General features: G+C 34.3%; 1 protein-coding gene across 3 annotated transcripts in view; it reads left to right on the forward strand.

The window, feature by feature from the left end:
- The first annotated feature begins 1,775 nt into the window (after positions 1–1,775).
- LOC149726947 (midasin-like) overlaps positions 1,776–15,962 on the forward strand; it is a 73,974-nt gene continuing 59,787 nt past the window's right edge. For all 3 annotated transcript variants that reach the window (XM_089890444.1, XM_089890446.1, XM_089890447.1), the window contains exons 1-23: positions 1,776–1,925; positions 3,098–3,225; positions 4,097–4,201; positions 4,879–5,026; positions 5,448–5,632; positions 6,247–6,404; positions 6,607–6,699; positions 6,797–6,850; positions 7,180–7,275; positions 7,426–7,520; positions 8,037–8,249; positions 8,657–8,778; positions 9,086–9,263; positions 9,735–9,874; positions 10,355–10,476; positions 11,570–11,765; positions 11,989–12,055; positions 12,382–12,496; positions 12,984–13,155; positions 13,538–13,685; positions 14,171–14,295; positions 15,089–15,244; positions 15,686–15,835. In XM_089890444.1, the coding sequence (XP_089746570.1) occupies positions 1,827–1,925; positions 3,098–3,225; positions 4,097–4,201; positions 4,879–5,026; positions 5,448–5,632; positions 6,247–6,404; positions 6,607–6,699; positions 6,797–6,850; positions 7,180–7,275; positions 7,426–7,520; positions 8,037–8,249; positions 8,657–8,778; positions 9,086–9,263; positions 9,735–9,874; positions 10,355–10,476; positions 11,570–11,765; positions 11,989–12,055; positions 12,382–12,496; positions 12,984–13,155; positions 13,538–13,685; positions 14,171–14,295; positions 15,089–15,244; positions 15,686–15,835 (3,065 nt within the window). In that variant the 5' untranslated portion in view covers positions 1,776–1,826. The remainder of the gene's footprint in view (positions 1,926–3,097; positions 3,226–4,096; positions 4,202–4,878; positions 5,027–5,447; positions 5,633–6,246; positions 6,405–6,606; positions 6,700–6,796; positions 6,851–7,179; positions 7,276–7,425; positions 7,521–8,036; positions 8,250–8,656; positions 8,779–9,085; positions 9,264–9,734; positions 9,875–10,354; positions 10,477–11,569; positions 11,766–11,988; positions 12,056–12,381; positions 12,497–12,983; positions 13,156–13,537; positions 13,686–14,170; positions 14,296–15,088; positions 15,245–15,685; positions 15,836–15,962) is intronic.

The following is a 15,962-nucleotide window of genomic DNA, read 5'->3' on the forward strand; positions in this document are numbered from 1 at the left end:
GTAGGGTTGGGGAAGATGGAAACCTTTTCCTTCTATTTTCTCGTCCAATTAGGTACTATAACATTTAAAGACTCATAAAACCGTGTGCTCATGACTGACCGTTGTTAATTGTTTGAAACACAATCAGAATATTATTTGCTAAAGGTATCCCGTCTCTCTCCACCCTACTGTATCACATTATTCCTGGTAACTTAACAGTAAAATGACAACACAAAAGTTCATGACCCAGAACTATAGCCTGCTGTCTAGACTGTATAGTCAGTCCGAATGCATTTTGTGTTTTGCCAGTTTACGCCGAACAAACTGCCTTTAAACTATAACATTGCACACGCGCGTTGTCAATGTGATTGTTTACAACTGTATGTAGGATCGGAAGTAGACTAAAGCTTCCCGCTGAGGTAATCCGTCTTCGTGGACCAATCTGTGAATCGACTTATTTATTGGTCTGGATGCCACGCTTTTTAACTGACCCGTTTGGAAAATGTAGTAGGGTGGGGAAAGATGGGACACCTGTTTATTCTATTTTCTCTTCCAATTTGGTAGTAAGCAAAAAAACATCCAAAGAATTATGAAACTGTATCTCCAAAACTCCCATGCATCGTTGTTAATTCTTTAAAACACGATCAGGATATTTGGATATTATGTTCTAAAGGTGTCCCACCTTCCCCCACCCCACTATATAGCCAGGGCCAACAGCGAAATTTCTAAGACAATAGTGTACGGATATATAACACCGTCGAATAATATTAATGTAAAATTTGTTTTTGTCTATTATCAAACACAACCCGTGAAAGGAGATTTTAAAAAAGTCCCGTCTTTGTCTGAGTGCCGCCTCCCCCCACCCTTCTATATGTCAATTTACACGACCAAGAGGACCACAGAGCTTTAACGCATGGACAAGTTTAGTTATAAAATGGTCTATAATTAAAGATTGTGAATGTTCAAATACGCAGAGGGTGTGTTTTTTAACTTATTGAATGTTCTTTGTTTACTACCGAAAGGAAAGAAAATATAGAATGAAAGGATTTCTTCCTCAGCCTATTATATAATATAGTAGGGTGGGGGAAGATGGGACACTTTTAGCTCGTAATATCATAATATCCTGATCGTGTTTTATACAGCCACCAACGGTTTATGTGAGTCGTGAGGGTATGGTTTTACATCTCTTTGAATGCTCTTTGTTTACTGCCAAATTGGACGAGAAAATAGAATGAAAATGTGTCCCATCTTTCCCCGCCCTACTGTATATTATATAGCTCCTAATTAATATGTTATTACATTTGTAGAATTGCGAAATTCATTCTCTGTTTTCGACAGAAGTGTAAACCAAGCGCCATGAAACCTAGACCAACACACGCTTGCCCAAACGCTGGAGCTAGGCTGTATATAATGTTCCTTTCCGCGGAAAGATTTTATGACCTGGTTAAAAATATGTTATTTTTTTAAAGTTGTACTAATCCGAATGAGAGCATGTAACTTCATATATAACACATGTGTTTTAAATAAATAAGTATTTATGCTAATATTTTTGTCATTTTCTCCGCAACAGATATCTGGTATACGTACACTCCCCAAACAGTTTCAAAAGAATCCAAAATGTTAAAGCCCTATTTCGTTGTTAGGGTATTTCCCAACATGTTAACACATGTGTTATGATGGTTATGTTAAAATTAATTTCGTGTTTATTTTTGGTAAAAAAATAATATTTTTCTGAACAAAGTACTCTATTTTATGTAATTGTACATTAGGGCAAGTGAATATTTTGTTTATTTAACAGTTTTTTTTTATTTTTCTGCAGATTCGTGGACAGGATATAGAGTTAAAGCATGGAACATTTCCATGCAGATATACACAATGCTCTTAAGAGGATTGTGTTACTAAACCCATTAGCACAGAAAACGTTGCAAAAATATCTCGCAAAACAGGTAAGGTTACGTTTTGTGCTATTATATATATCTGACAATATTTCATAATGCAATATTTTTCAATTTTTGACGGGCTTCTTTAAAACACGCATTCTACGCAATCTACACAATCTACGCAATCTTCTCTAAAACACGCAATCTACGCAGTCTTGTTTTGTCAAATTAGTAAACGAAGTTTTTTAAATAAATAATTATATTATTTAACCAAATATGTCCTAACTAAACTAACGCAATCTATAGAATTAACACATAGCGCCACCTTTCGGTCAAGTCACGCAATCTACACAATCAGATATATACATAATCTGCACAGGCTAATTTTGTTAAAAAATTAACCAAGTCTTTTTAAATAAATTTATCTGTCATTTAACTGTGGTATACTCAGAATATCAACTCAATCTACAGAACAACACGGCAGACAGTTAACGACAAATTTAAAGTATGCATTGCAGCTGAACGTCATCAAACGTCAACTTTATGTTTAAAAGTACTCGTTCAACACAGTTTTTTCAATTTGCTAGGTAGTCTAGTGCAGAGTCCGTATATAAACGGTCTGGTCTAGTGGTTAAAGTTCTGATTTTGCAATTATGTAGCACGGGTTCGATTTCCGCTGTCGGAACATTTTGTTGAATTTTTTTATTGTTTTTTTTTGTATGTAGGGTCAGGTGTTAGGAATTAAATAAATTTATTTTAAAAAAACTTGGTTATTTTTTAAACAAAATTAGCCTGTGCAGATTATGTATATATCTTAGATTGTGTAGATTGCGTGACTTGACCGAAAGGTGGCGCTATGTGTTAATTCAATAGATTGCGTTATTTTATTTTAGAACATATTTAGTTAATTAATATATATATTTATTTATTAAAAAAACTTGGTTTACTAATTTGACAAAACAAGACTGCGTACATTGCGTGTTTTAGAGAAGATTGCGTAGATTGTGTAGATTGCGTAGATTGCAAGTTTTAGAGAAGATTGCGTAGATTGTGTAGATTGCGTAGATTGCGTGTTTTAGAGAAGCCCTTTTTGACACCTACGCCTGACTTTTTCGCAAATAAAAAAATAGACAGCAGGTATCAGTAAAGCCTATGAAACATTTTGAAACCAAAATTTCAGGTGCCCACCAGCTAAAGGGTTAACGCTTTCTGTTCTTTAACTTTTACATTATTTCCAGATATGGACATCTAACGACCGTGCAGCAGTTCTTCAAAATCTTTCCAAAGTTTTATTGAAAAGCAGCGAATCGGATACTTTGCAAATTTGCCATTTGCTTGGACCAATTGCTGTAGATTTGTTGCTCAGGTTAATATCATATTTATGCTCATATGTTAAGACAAACAAGAAACATGACAGATTAACAGCACATGTAGGCTATATAACGTATTTTTTTTCCCTAACTGTTTTAGTTTAAATATTAATACGAGCTGTAACCTGTAATATATAATAATAACTTTATTTATCTCTTCAACTATGGTAGCGAAGATTTAGAAATGTTTTTAAAGGAAAAGCCAAGATATAGCGACAGAAACATCAGTTGTTAAAAGTTAAAACACGCTTAAACTAAAAAACATATTTTATGTTTAATTGGAAGAAAAAAAGCGTGGTCGCTACACCTAGTGGACAAATAAGCCATTTTTTTGTAAAATTTTAAAAAGTCTGTGTATTGTGCACTTCTGCTTAATTGTAGGGATGCACATTACAGAATTTCGAATCCGTGAGATTCGAATCCTTTTGTATTCGAATCTAATTACGGGATTCGGTATTCTGTTTAATGACGTCATTACACGTCATCTCATATACTATATTAACAATTTTTGAAACTTATTAATTTTGAAAAAAAATATTTTTGTGTTTGTGGGACTTTCGAGAGTAAACGTTTCGTAACGTATTTTCATAGCCTGCTATACGTTTCATGACGCAAAAACTACCCAATAATACAATATTTGATCATTTTACCACTCAAGATCCAACAAGGCTATTATGAAAGGGTCAATAAACTGACTTTTGTGGGTAAATTTTTTTTTTCCTATAAATATAAAAAGATTCGAAATTCTAGATTCGGAATTCTAGATTCGAATTAAAGTATTCTAGGATATCCTAGAATACCTTATTATTCTGTAATGTGCATCCCTACTTAATTGTTTGGTCTTTCTTAAAAATTATATTTTTTTAGGATTTCTATGTCAAATGGGCAATGTGAGAATCATCTTGATACGCATGAGCGATTATGTGTCATGCTTGGTTGGTTATGCAAATCAGGAACACCATCAGTACATGAGTAAGTGAACTGGGAATTGAGTAAAGTAGGTTTTCTGTACTTGAAGTCTAAAAAAGAAGCCAATCTAAAAATTAGCCTGAAAAATAAGCCAGTCTGTAAAAAAAGGCTAAAAAATAAGCCAGTAAAAATTAGTCTAAAAAAATAGTGTGAAAAATAGCTCTAACTGAAAATTAGCCTAAAGAATTAGCTTGTCTGAAGGATAGTCTGAAAATAAGCCTGTTGGAAAATTGGGCTGTTACCTGTATAAAATTGCAAGTGTTCGGGAAAATCTTTGCAATAAATTTGGTTAATCTTTACTGTTAAACATATTATAGTTTCTTGGTGGAGTAGGTTTCTTTTACGCTTGGGTTGTCTATATCTCAGGGGTAATGGGTTCAAGGCTCACCGCTGCTACCATTATGGCCGTATGTGTCCTTCGGACACTTAACGGCAATTGCTTTAACCCAGTGGTCACTAATGGGTTGTCCAAATTATCAGCCATACAGAAAATAGCAATTACCCACAAAGTTACATGCATGGTAACTCGTTAGCGGGCACGAGGTCTATAAAACAAAAAAAATGACTGTCGTTTTCCCGCCATGTGAGGATAAAGCAAGTTAAATTCACGATATTCAGTATTGTAAAAGTTTGAGTTTAATCTAACAGCTTTATGTGTTAAACTTGTTGTGTTATACTAGATTTGCGTTGTCATACTTGCGTGACAATGGACCGCCTTTCAAACGACTGAATGATATTGACGAGGTTACTTCCGAGAAGTCGAAACGTACCAAAGTATCACTGGATGGCGTAGAAGAGCTAATAGAAGCGACGTATGCACTTGTTACGGTAAACAATTTTTATATATGCAAAGTTGGAAGGGAATAAACATAATTGTTTTATCCATATTAGTGCAAACAGAAATACTGTGTAAATAACATGACTATTTTTTTTTTCTTCTCATAAAGATTTTTGTTTCCAAAATTTGTTTTATGAAATTCATGTTTTTTTTTATTTTTTTTATGAATCTGGAGTGACATTGTCAAAATGCAGTTACACTCATTGATTTGTCAAACTAAAGGGAACCTTAATGATTAATGTGGCCAATGCTATATACTGTTGAGGCTGTGCTTTTGTATGGACACCTAACGGTAGGGTAAAAGCTGACTTATGTAAAACTGGGGTACTAAATAAATAATGTCACTCCGGTTATAAGAATTGTCACCCCCAACATTCGGCCTTTATTGCGACATTATTTTTCTTGTTTTAGAAATTTCCGGAACTTCTTGAATCCGATTGGTGCTGGTCACGCTTGGCTGATTATCTGCATAATAATTATTCTTACATCACTCCACGCTGCCATCAACATCTTATAAAGATTTTGTCCAATGTAGTTGGGCTTTGTGGACCCAACCAATGTGAAAATATACTGGATATTAAAAACAATGGGCTCAGGTTAGTTTTATATGATTTCTATGGTATTTCTTTTTAAACAAAAAAGGGAAAAATATAACAATTTAAATGAATTGCAAAGTCGCTTAATGTTTTTACCAAGACCTAAACTTCTGTCACAAAAAAATACAAGGATTTTATTTAAAATCACTGATTTATATGCTATTAGACAAGACTTGTTTTAAGAATTTAATCAAATTCATACCTTCCGTTGTTTTGCCACAGAAATTTCTTCTTAAAATAGAATATGCTTTGTAGCAATTGCAGCTAAACTGTGTTCCTTGTTTTGTTTAAATACTTATTTTATTTTTGACAACTTTCAGTTTTAATTTTGGTAAAAATAATTTTTTTAAATGTAAAAAAATGTTTTTTTTTTATTCAATGCAATTATTTTTATTGTAGGAATATTTTTTCAGTGCAGTAATTTTTTTAGTATTAATAAATTTTTTTTTTCAGTACAATAATTTTTTTTCTGTGTAATAAATGTTTTTTTTCAATGCAATATACGAATGTTTTTCAGTGTAATAAATTTTTTTAGTCTAGAAGTATTTTTTCACTGCAATAAATGTTTCTTTTCAGTGCAACTAAATTTTATTTCATTATATATATTTTTTTAGTGCAATAAATAGAGAAGAAAATCTTGAAGTTCAATGTAGCGTAACAACACCAGAAGCTGTGTTGACTCACACACGTCATGCCATTGTCTCTAAAGATTTATCGGAAAATTTGACTTCAATTTGTGGAGTGTTGGTTTTGAAACAACCAGGAATTGCTGGTAAGATTAAGTCGAACTTTTTAAGATATTTAAATCTCGTTTTCATTTGACACTTAATTTTGATTGAAATTATTTAGATTGAAATTATTTTGATTGGCATTTTGTTTTGCTTGACAATCTGTTTTGACTTTTTATTGACACTTTTTTGATTGACATTTTTTTATTGACATTTTTTTGATTGACACTTTATTTTGATTGACAGGTGAATTTGATCTGGTTATGACTGACGGGTTAAAAGATCAACTGCAAAAACTTGCCGTCGCAATTTCACTCAAAAAGTCAATTTTACTTGAAGGTAATTTATGTTTTTATTAATTTAATAAATTTTGCTAATTTTTCTAGCCTAAAAGTAAAAAGATTGTTTTTATTCACAATTGTTTGTTCTTCCTCAGGTCCAGTAGGTTGTGGCAAAACTGCATTAATAGAAAATGTCGCTAAAGCTACAGGTTTGTTTTAATTAGGCAACAAATATACTACAATAAAAATAAAATTAGCATAATAAAGGTAAACATGAATATTTAAATTTTAGGCACCCAAGTTTTATAACAACAAGGGGAAGTAGGGGTAGTTAGAAGTACAGTCTTGTAAAATAGATTTCAACTTATTAGTTGTAAAGTTTACTGATTAATGAAGGCAGAAAATTCATGGGTAGGCCTGCCCACCCTGCCACCCCAGGTTTGGTGCCTATGATGTTTACCATTATAATACCCAATTTAGTTAAACATGATTATTTGGTCTTAAAATTCTTTATGTATTTTTTATTCTTCACCTTCAGGTCGAGCAAAACCTCCAAAGTTTTCTAAGATCCAACTAAGTGATGATACAGACAGTAAGACATTGACAGGAACTTACGTGTGTACTGCTGTTCCAGGTGATTGAAATAAGAACAAACATTTGTGACTTATAAAAAAAATGATCAAAACGAAAAAAAACTTAGCAAATTTATAAAAAAAAATTGCGAATTTTTTTTTTGTGAAAAACTACATTTTTTTGTTTACAACGCATCATATTTTATTTTTAGGTGAGTTTTTATGGCAACCTGGGTTGCTCATTCAAGCGTGTAAAGATGGGGATTGGTTGTTATTGGAGGACGTGGATCGCGCCCCAATGGATGTCGTAAGTTTTTAAAAAAATAATATTTTAAAAGTCACAAATATTACTTATTTAATTATATAGTTACTGGTTTAAAGCAGAACTTTTTTGATGAAGACCTCTTAATTTAAGTTATTTTTTGCGACCCTTCACGGTTAATAGTATTTTACACCAGGTATATGCAGTACCTGGTGTAAAATTGGTATACTACCAGCAATCGGAAATTTGTTAGATACAGAAAAGCTCCGGCGCCGTGGCGTAGTGGTTAGCGCACCTGCCTGTAACCATTAGGTAATGGGTTCAAGGCTCGTCGCTGCTACCATTGTGGGCATATGTGTCCTTGGGCAAGACACTTAACGACAATTGCTCCAACCTAGTGGTCACTAATGGGTTGTCCAAATATAAGCCATACGCACGAGGTGTTAAACCCGTGTGATAACGACTGTCGTTTTCCGGCCACGCGAGGATAAAGTAAGTTACATTCATTCATTCAAGCTATTTTATACAGCCTTTTTGAAGAATTTAATAATGTTATATTAGATCTCCATGCTTCTGCCACTCGTCGAATCCCGCCGACTTTGCATTCCTGGTCGGCCCGATCAAAATAACGCTGTGTCGCCGGATTTTCGACTTTTCATGACTCGTCGTGTTTCTATGGGAACCTCGTTTGTCGGCCATCTTGGTTTGGGAATGTTATCGAAACATGTTAATGTGATTTCTATGGAAGCTATATCGGCAAACGACCTTAAACAGGTAGGGATAAATTACCTTGAATTTTTTTTTAGAAACACATGGCTTCCCAAACTGGGAGTCCTGTAACAAACTTCTTCAAAACCATACCAATTTTATGCAAAGTATTCTACTACAAAATGCATATATTATACCAATAATCATAAAGGGTCGCCAAAATTTTGGAAATTTTCTGCAACAATTCGCGGGCAAAAAAGTTTGGAAAGCCCTGCCCTTTGTTTCTTTTCTATTCATGGTTCTATAATGGCCGCAAAATAATACAATTTGAGAAAAACTGAACTTAAATCTTGGTAAATTGTGGATACGTGGATTTAAGCTTGATGTTGATAGCCTAATCCTAATTGTTGTGTTTTTGGGCAAGATACTTGAGATAAAGAAATTTATTAATATTTTTTTAACCACATAAATAGATTATGCTGCACAAGTATCCTAAGTTGGGAAATGTCGCGGAAAAACTGCTGACAATTTACTTAAGGCTGACGGAGCACGAGTCAGCAAATATTTCCATGACTAAGCGAAAATTGTCGACTAGGTAAGGATATAGATAAGTCTATTTTAAATATTAAATAGATTCTGTATGTTATGTAAACTCTGTTTTAAGAATCTATGGCATGCCATGTCATTGTACCTACAATTTTGGCCAGAATAAGCCAATTTACACCAATGTATATTAAGTCCATAGTACATTATTCTTACCTCGATATTTTACGAAATGATGGACATCCAGGAGGGTGCTAAGTTTAATCACCGGAAAATTATTAAAATGCAAAAAAAATAGCGACAATTTTGTTTTTGCCTTGAAATATTTTTTTTTTCTGCCATGTTATTTCTATTTCCAGGGATTTGTTAAAATGGTGTCACCGTGTGGCAGACCACATCAACGAAACATCAGCTGGAATTGGGGAATTTGTTGCGTTATCTGCGATCGATTGTCTCGTAGCGTCATCTTGGAAACCTGAATCAAGGATTTCTATGATTGAAACAATTTGCGCTGAATTAAACATCGGAACTGAGAAGGTTGGTCTGTTCGGCAAAAGTTTTGGAAGTTTTTTTCATAAATTTTATGATTTTTTGTGCCAAGTTCAGGTAAATGACAAAAACATATTGCCGGTTTTGTAGAAAGTTTGCAAAATTTAAAAAACTGTGTAAAAATGTTGCCTTTTATATTGCAAAAATTACATATATATAACTATATTTTACTGCAAAATACTGTTCCATATAAACCCCTGTTTACATCACATTTTAAGGCAATTGATTTTAAATCTTCTAATGTAATCTTTTTTTTCATTTTCCTCAAACTGTTTCCTCTGGGTGTAGGGACCACTCTCATTTTCTTCCAACTAAATGTAAATATGTTTTAAACTGCAAGCGTGTTTCAACAACTGTTGTTTTGTCGCTATATCCTGTCTTTTCGTTAAAAATATTTCTAAATCTTCGCTACCATAATTCGAAAAGACAAATAAAGTTATTATTATTATTCCTTTTCAGGCGAAATATTTCAGCGATGCTTATCGACCTGAAGTTGAAATCGATCGCGCAATTTTTAAAGTTGGTAAAACATCTTTACCACGACTGAAGCAAGAAATAGTAACTGGATTGCAACGTAAACAACTGTTTGCACATACGAGGTAAGCATTTGGCTGAAGTAATTGTAGTAATCTGCATATCTGGCCAAAGCAGTAATAATCAGTGTTCTGACTGAAGTATTTGTAAAATTGTTGTGTTTGGTTAAAGTAGTTGTAATAATCTGTGTTTTGTTAAAGTGGTTGTAAAAATTGCGTTTTAACTGAAAATTGGCCTGTCTGTTTAAACTATTTTGCGTGTTTCTAAAGTAGTTGTAAATTGAGCGTGTCTGGTTCAAGTAGTTTTAATTATATGTGTAACTGTTTTGTCTATAGTTTTTGTAACTTTGGAATTAGAAATCCAGCCATAGTAATTCAAACCAAGGATATAAATCTTTTTTTGCATTATTATAATGTATATATATATATATATGTTTTTACTTTTTTATTTTTATTTCGAATTATTGCAGATTTTTCATTAAAATAACTAGTAAAAATGAACCAAAATTATATTTGTATTTATTAATTTTTCATGAAATATTTCAGACATTCCTGCGTTCTGCTTGAGCGAGTAGCTGGCTGTGTTGAGACGAGCGAACCAGTGTTGCTCGTTGGTGAAACTGGGGTTGGAAAAACATCAGTGTTGCAATACCTTGCTCAAGAAACTGGTAACACTGCCTTTATAACTGCAATTTATATAAAATTCCATAAAATTTTTGAAAAAATTTGCTGGTTTGTACGTTACAGATTCTACATGAAATGTTTATGTAGGGCAATGTTGGGATTTGAAATTAATTCATAATTTATTTGCCTAACTGCAATTGCATAACAGCATGGGCAACATTTACAGATAAAGTTGTTGATATATCTCCCACCCTGTGTATACACACTGAACCAAGGGTATTTTGTCAACTGTAGCCTAAATCCCAGTTACAATGCCAGTTAATATTAGTAATAACTTCATTTGTCTCTTCAATGATGGTAGCGAAGATTTAGAAATATTTAAAACAAAAGGAAAGGATATATCGACAAAACAACAGTTGTTAAAACATGCTTACAGTTAAAAACATATTTACATTTAGTTGGAGGAAAAAAGCGTTGTAGCTACACCTAGCCGACAAACAACGAGCCATTTATGTCAGTTTTTGGATTTCATAGAAGTTTGTGATCCATAACCATATAGAATGGAAATTCACATAACCAAATTTGCTGTTTAATTCACCTTTACTCACTCCCTGCTGTTTAAATTCTGCTGTTTAATTCACCTTTACTGACTCCCCCCCTTTAACTCTGCTGTTTAAGTTACCTTTACTCACTCCCTGCTCTTCCAATTCTGCTGTTTAATTCACCTGTACTAACTCCCTGCTCTTCCAACTGTGCTGTTTAATTTACCTTTACTCACTCCCTGCTCTTTCAATTATGTTGTTTAATTCACCTGTACTAACTCCCTGCTCTTCCAACTGTGCTGTTTAATTTACCTTTACTCACTCCCTGCTCTTTCAATTATGCTGTTTAATTCACCTGTACTAACTCCCTGCTCTTTCAATTATGCTGTTTAATTCACCTTTACTCACTCCCTGCTCTAACAAAACTGCTGTTTAATTCACCTGTACTAACTCCGTGCGCTTCCAACTGTGCTGTTTAATTTACCTTTACTAACTCCCTGCTCTTCCAACTGTGCTGTTTAATTTACCTTTACTCACTCCCTGCTCTTTCAACTGTGCTGTTTAATTCACGTCTACTCACTCCCTGCTCTTTCAGGTCACCGCCTCCACGTAGTAAACATGTCACAACAATCGAGTTCCGGAGATCTTCTCGGAGGATTCAAACCAGCTCAGATTCGTCACTTTGTGGCGCCAGTGAGGGAAAAGTTTGAGGAGATTTTTCCGAAAACTTTTTGTCGAAATCAAAACATGAAGTTTCTTTCTCACATACAAACTTGTTACAGCAATAAAAGGTCAGACTGCCATGGTTTTGTTCTTTATTTATTTTATGTAACTAATCTTTTTATTAGACTGTATATATTTACAATTCATGAAATTGTCAAAGAAAAACAAAATTATTCTTCTACCCATTTTTAGATTTTTTTTTTCTCTCTTTTTTAAAGGTTTTCTTGTTCTTAAAACTTTCTTTTGTTTTTTTCATGTTGTTTTATGCTATGTTTGAAATATTTTGAACAGGTACAATGATCTTCTTAAACTGATGTCGCATGTTTGTGAAGCTGCTTTCAAAAGACTTTCAAGCTTGGTAAGTCCTGGCACGTTTGTCAATGTTTGTATAAGCATAATCTTTTTGAATTTTTTTAACAAAATCTGAAGTAACATTCTTAAAATGCAGTGAAAACCATAGTTCTTAATCATAGCGAACCTCATTAATTAATGTGGCAAATGCAAGGATAATTTAGCTCAGCTTGTTTGTATGGATACCTAACAATGGCAACTGACATGCTAAAACATAAGATATCAACTTTGTTCTAGATTTTCGGGTGATATGGCATCACCTGGCACTTTTAACTTTACCTCCTATGGCTAATTGTGTTTAATAAAAATAATGTCAATCAAAACATTTTTCAGGATGAAGAAGAAAATTTAAAGTTGTTATCGTCATGGAAACAATTGACCTTTGACCTAGAAGAACTGAGGTTGAAGGTGAAATCGGATTCTGCGATTGCGTTTAATTTTGTTGAAGGTGAAGCATTGTGATGTCATTAAATGTATTATGTTGTAACTGTAGAAATACTATACATTCAGCCCATAGTACAGTGGTTAGCGTGCCTGCTTCTTACCCAGAGGTAATGGGTTCAAGGCTCGTCACTGTTACTATTGTGGGCATATGTGTCGTTGGGGAGGGCACTAAACGACTTACATTTAATTCTTAATTCCAAACTAACATGAAAATTAAGATCAGCGGTGGACAAACTATTATTATTAGGCATGTGCAAACATTTTAGTAAAACTTACCTCGATTTTGCCTAAAACTGTTACACCTTTATTGACATATCCTAGTATAATGAGAAATAACTGAACCTGCTAAAACAAAGAACTAGTTAACGTAACTGAATTTTTATTCCAATAGGCCTAAGCAACAAACGTTTTAATATAATTACAAAAAAGTATGAATAATGTCCGCTAGTGATCATGACCTGTTTAATGGACAATACGTTATCACACCACAGGTGAGCTAGCACGATGTTTACGACTCGGAGAATGGATTTTATTGGACGAAATTAACCTCGCCCCCTCTGATGCCCTCGAGTGTTTGAGTGGTGTGCTTGAGTCCGAGGCTGGGTCAATTGTTTTGCTCGAACGTGGGGATTCAAAACCTGTGGAACGACATAGAAATTTCAGGTATAACTGTATTAGGCAGTGAGCATGAGGTGTATTGATATACTATGTGTGTTTGGTGTAGAAGAAGACACCCATGTTATATTTTGGCAGTGAGCAAGGGGTGTATTGATATATCATGTGTTTCTGGTGTATAAAAAGCCTAATTAACAAGTCACATGCTTTAACCTGACAGTAAGCATGAGTGTATAAACACACCTTGTGTGTCTGCTGTAAAAATGATGTTGACAGTCAACATATGTTGTAAGCAAAATAAATAATGAATACACAATAACGACATCCATGTTGTAATTTTACAGTAAATACAAAGTTATTATCACAAACCATATTTCCAAATCCCCACGATACCAACCTCGCCAAAAATCAACCCCCTTTATATTTCCAGATTATTTGCTGCCATGAATCCTGCAACTGATGTTGGGAAGAGAAATCTATCAGATGGGATTCGAAACCGATTTACCGAGTTCTTTGTTGACGAGCCAAGCAATCATAAAGATCTTGCTGATATAGTGGATTTCTATTTAGATAGAAATGTGAGTAAATAAGAAACTGAATTTTGGGCATGGGAGTGGCAACCATGGATAAGTCACTACTGTTACTCGACTATGGGCATGGAAGTGGCAACCATGGATAAGTCACTTCTGTTACTCGACTGTGGGCATGGGAGTCGCAAACATCTGTAAGGCACAAAAAGTATGTAAATGGCACAACCAACCAAAAGTCATGTTTGACTATACATACATTGCAAAAGCTTCAGCAACTCGACTGTGGGCATAGGAGTGGCACCATGGATAAGTCACTCAAGTTCCCACCCATACAGGTATAAATGTCAAAACCAACCAAAAGTCATATCTGTCTATGCATACACTACAATAGCTTCAGCAGCTCAACTGTGGACAGGCAACCCTCTATAAATTTGAATTACCTAACAAACCAATAAACTAGCGATTGTCATAATCTTACATAAAATTTCAGATAATTTATGTAGTTGAAAACAAATTGTCTTAAATTTCTTCAGATTTCTGGCACTTCTGTGGTGGAGGGAGTTGTAACTTTTTACAACGAAGTAAGAAAGTTGGCAGTTGGCAAGTTGGTTGACGGCTCCGGACGCAAGCCGCATTATTCACTTCGAACTTTATGCAGGTTGGTTGTGTTAACTACATCATGCTCGCTGTCAAGTTATAAGTTAAACATCTTATACACCAGCGCACATGGTGTATTCAAACTACATCATGTTCGCTGTCAAGTTATAAGTTAAACATGGAGGGCTTCTTATGCACCAGCGCACATGGTGTATTCATACACCTCATGCTCACTGTCGAGTTATAACATGGGTGTCTTTTTATATACCTAACACACATGGTGTATTCATACACCTCATGCTCACTGTCAATTTATAGCATGGAGGGCTTCTTATACACCAGCGCACATGGTGTATTCATTCACACCATGCTCTCCGTCGAGTTATAACATGGGTGTCTTTTTATATACCTAACACACATGGTGTATTCAAACACCTCATGCTCACGGTCAAGTTATAACATGGGTGTCTTCTTATAAACCACACACACACGGTGTGCTAACTGTTATTATTGGTTTCTTCTTATGCACTGGGCAGATTCTTATACACCACATGATGTATTCATACACCCCATGCTCGCTGTCGAATTATAACATGGGTAACTTCTTATACACTAGACACACATGGTGTATTCATACACCATGCTCGCTGTCCAGTTATAACACAGGTGTTTTCTTATACACCAGACACACATGGTGAATTCATACACCTCATGCTCACTGTCAAGGTATAACATGTGTGTCTTTTTATACACCAGACCCACATAGTGTATTAATACACCTCCTACCCACTGCCCAGTTAAAAAAATGGCCTTATGTATTAAAATTGATTTAAAACTTCACTTTTTAATTACAGAGCTTTAAACTACGTGAAGCATAACGCAAACATGACTCTTCATGTCGCGCTATATGAGGGTTTTTGTATGTCGTTTTCAACAGCCCTGGATAAACCATCAAGTTCTATAGTAGTTGGCCTCATTGGAAAACATATTGTCGGCAAGAATAAACTGAAGTAAGAATGCGGTTTTATGTTAATTTTTAATGCTACTATGTGTGTTAACTTAAAAATGATATGGAAATACATGATACTAAACTAGGTGTTAACAGTATCTATCTTACCCCACTGTAGGTTTTTCATGTTTTTAGAATAAATGTAACTTGCTTTATCCTTGAGAGGCCAGAAAATGGCAACATTATAACACGGGTGTTCTGTTTTTATACACCTCATGCCAGCTTATGAATTGCCATGTATGTTACTTTGTGGGTCATTATTTTTCTGTATGGCTGACAGTTTAGACAACTCATTAGTGTTGGAGCAATTGCCTTTAAGCTTCTCACCCAAGAATACATACGCCAACAATGGTAGCAGCGACAGGCCTTGAACCCATAACCTCTGGGTTAGAGGCAGGATGCTGACACTGCTGTGCCAGAATAATCCATTCCTTTTTTACAGATCAGTTTTAAATCGAACAATGCCAAAACCAGATTATGAATGTTTGCATGTGGAAAAATATTATATACGTCATGGGGCTCTCGCTGTATCTAAAGACCCTAACTATATAATGACCCCTTCAATACGAGAAAATTTAATACAATTGTCAAGGTTAGTAGCTGTCTAAAGTGTTTCTATATTCTATATATTTTATTTAGCATTTTAATAAAACTTTTTTTTGCATTTTTTAACTTTTGTTATCATTTTTTTTCAAAGTGTTTGTTTTAATTTCTGACAG

This window comes from Ciona robusta, chromosome 12, assembly GCF_009617815.1.
Source record: "Ciona robusta chromosome 12, ASM961781v2".
NCBI lineage: Eukaryota > Metazoa > Chordata > Ascidiacea > Phlebobranchia > Cionidae > Ciona > Ciona robusta.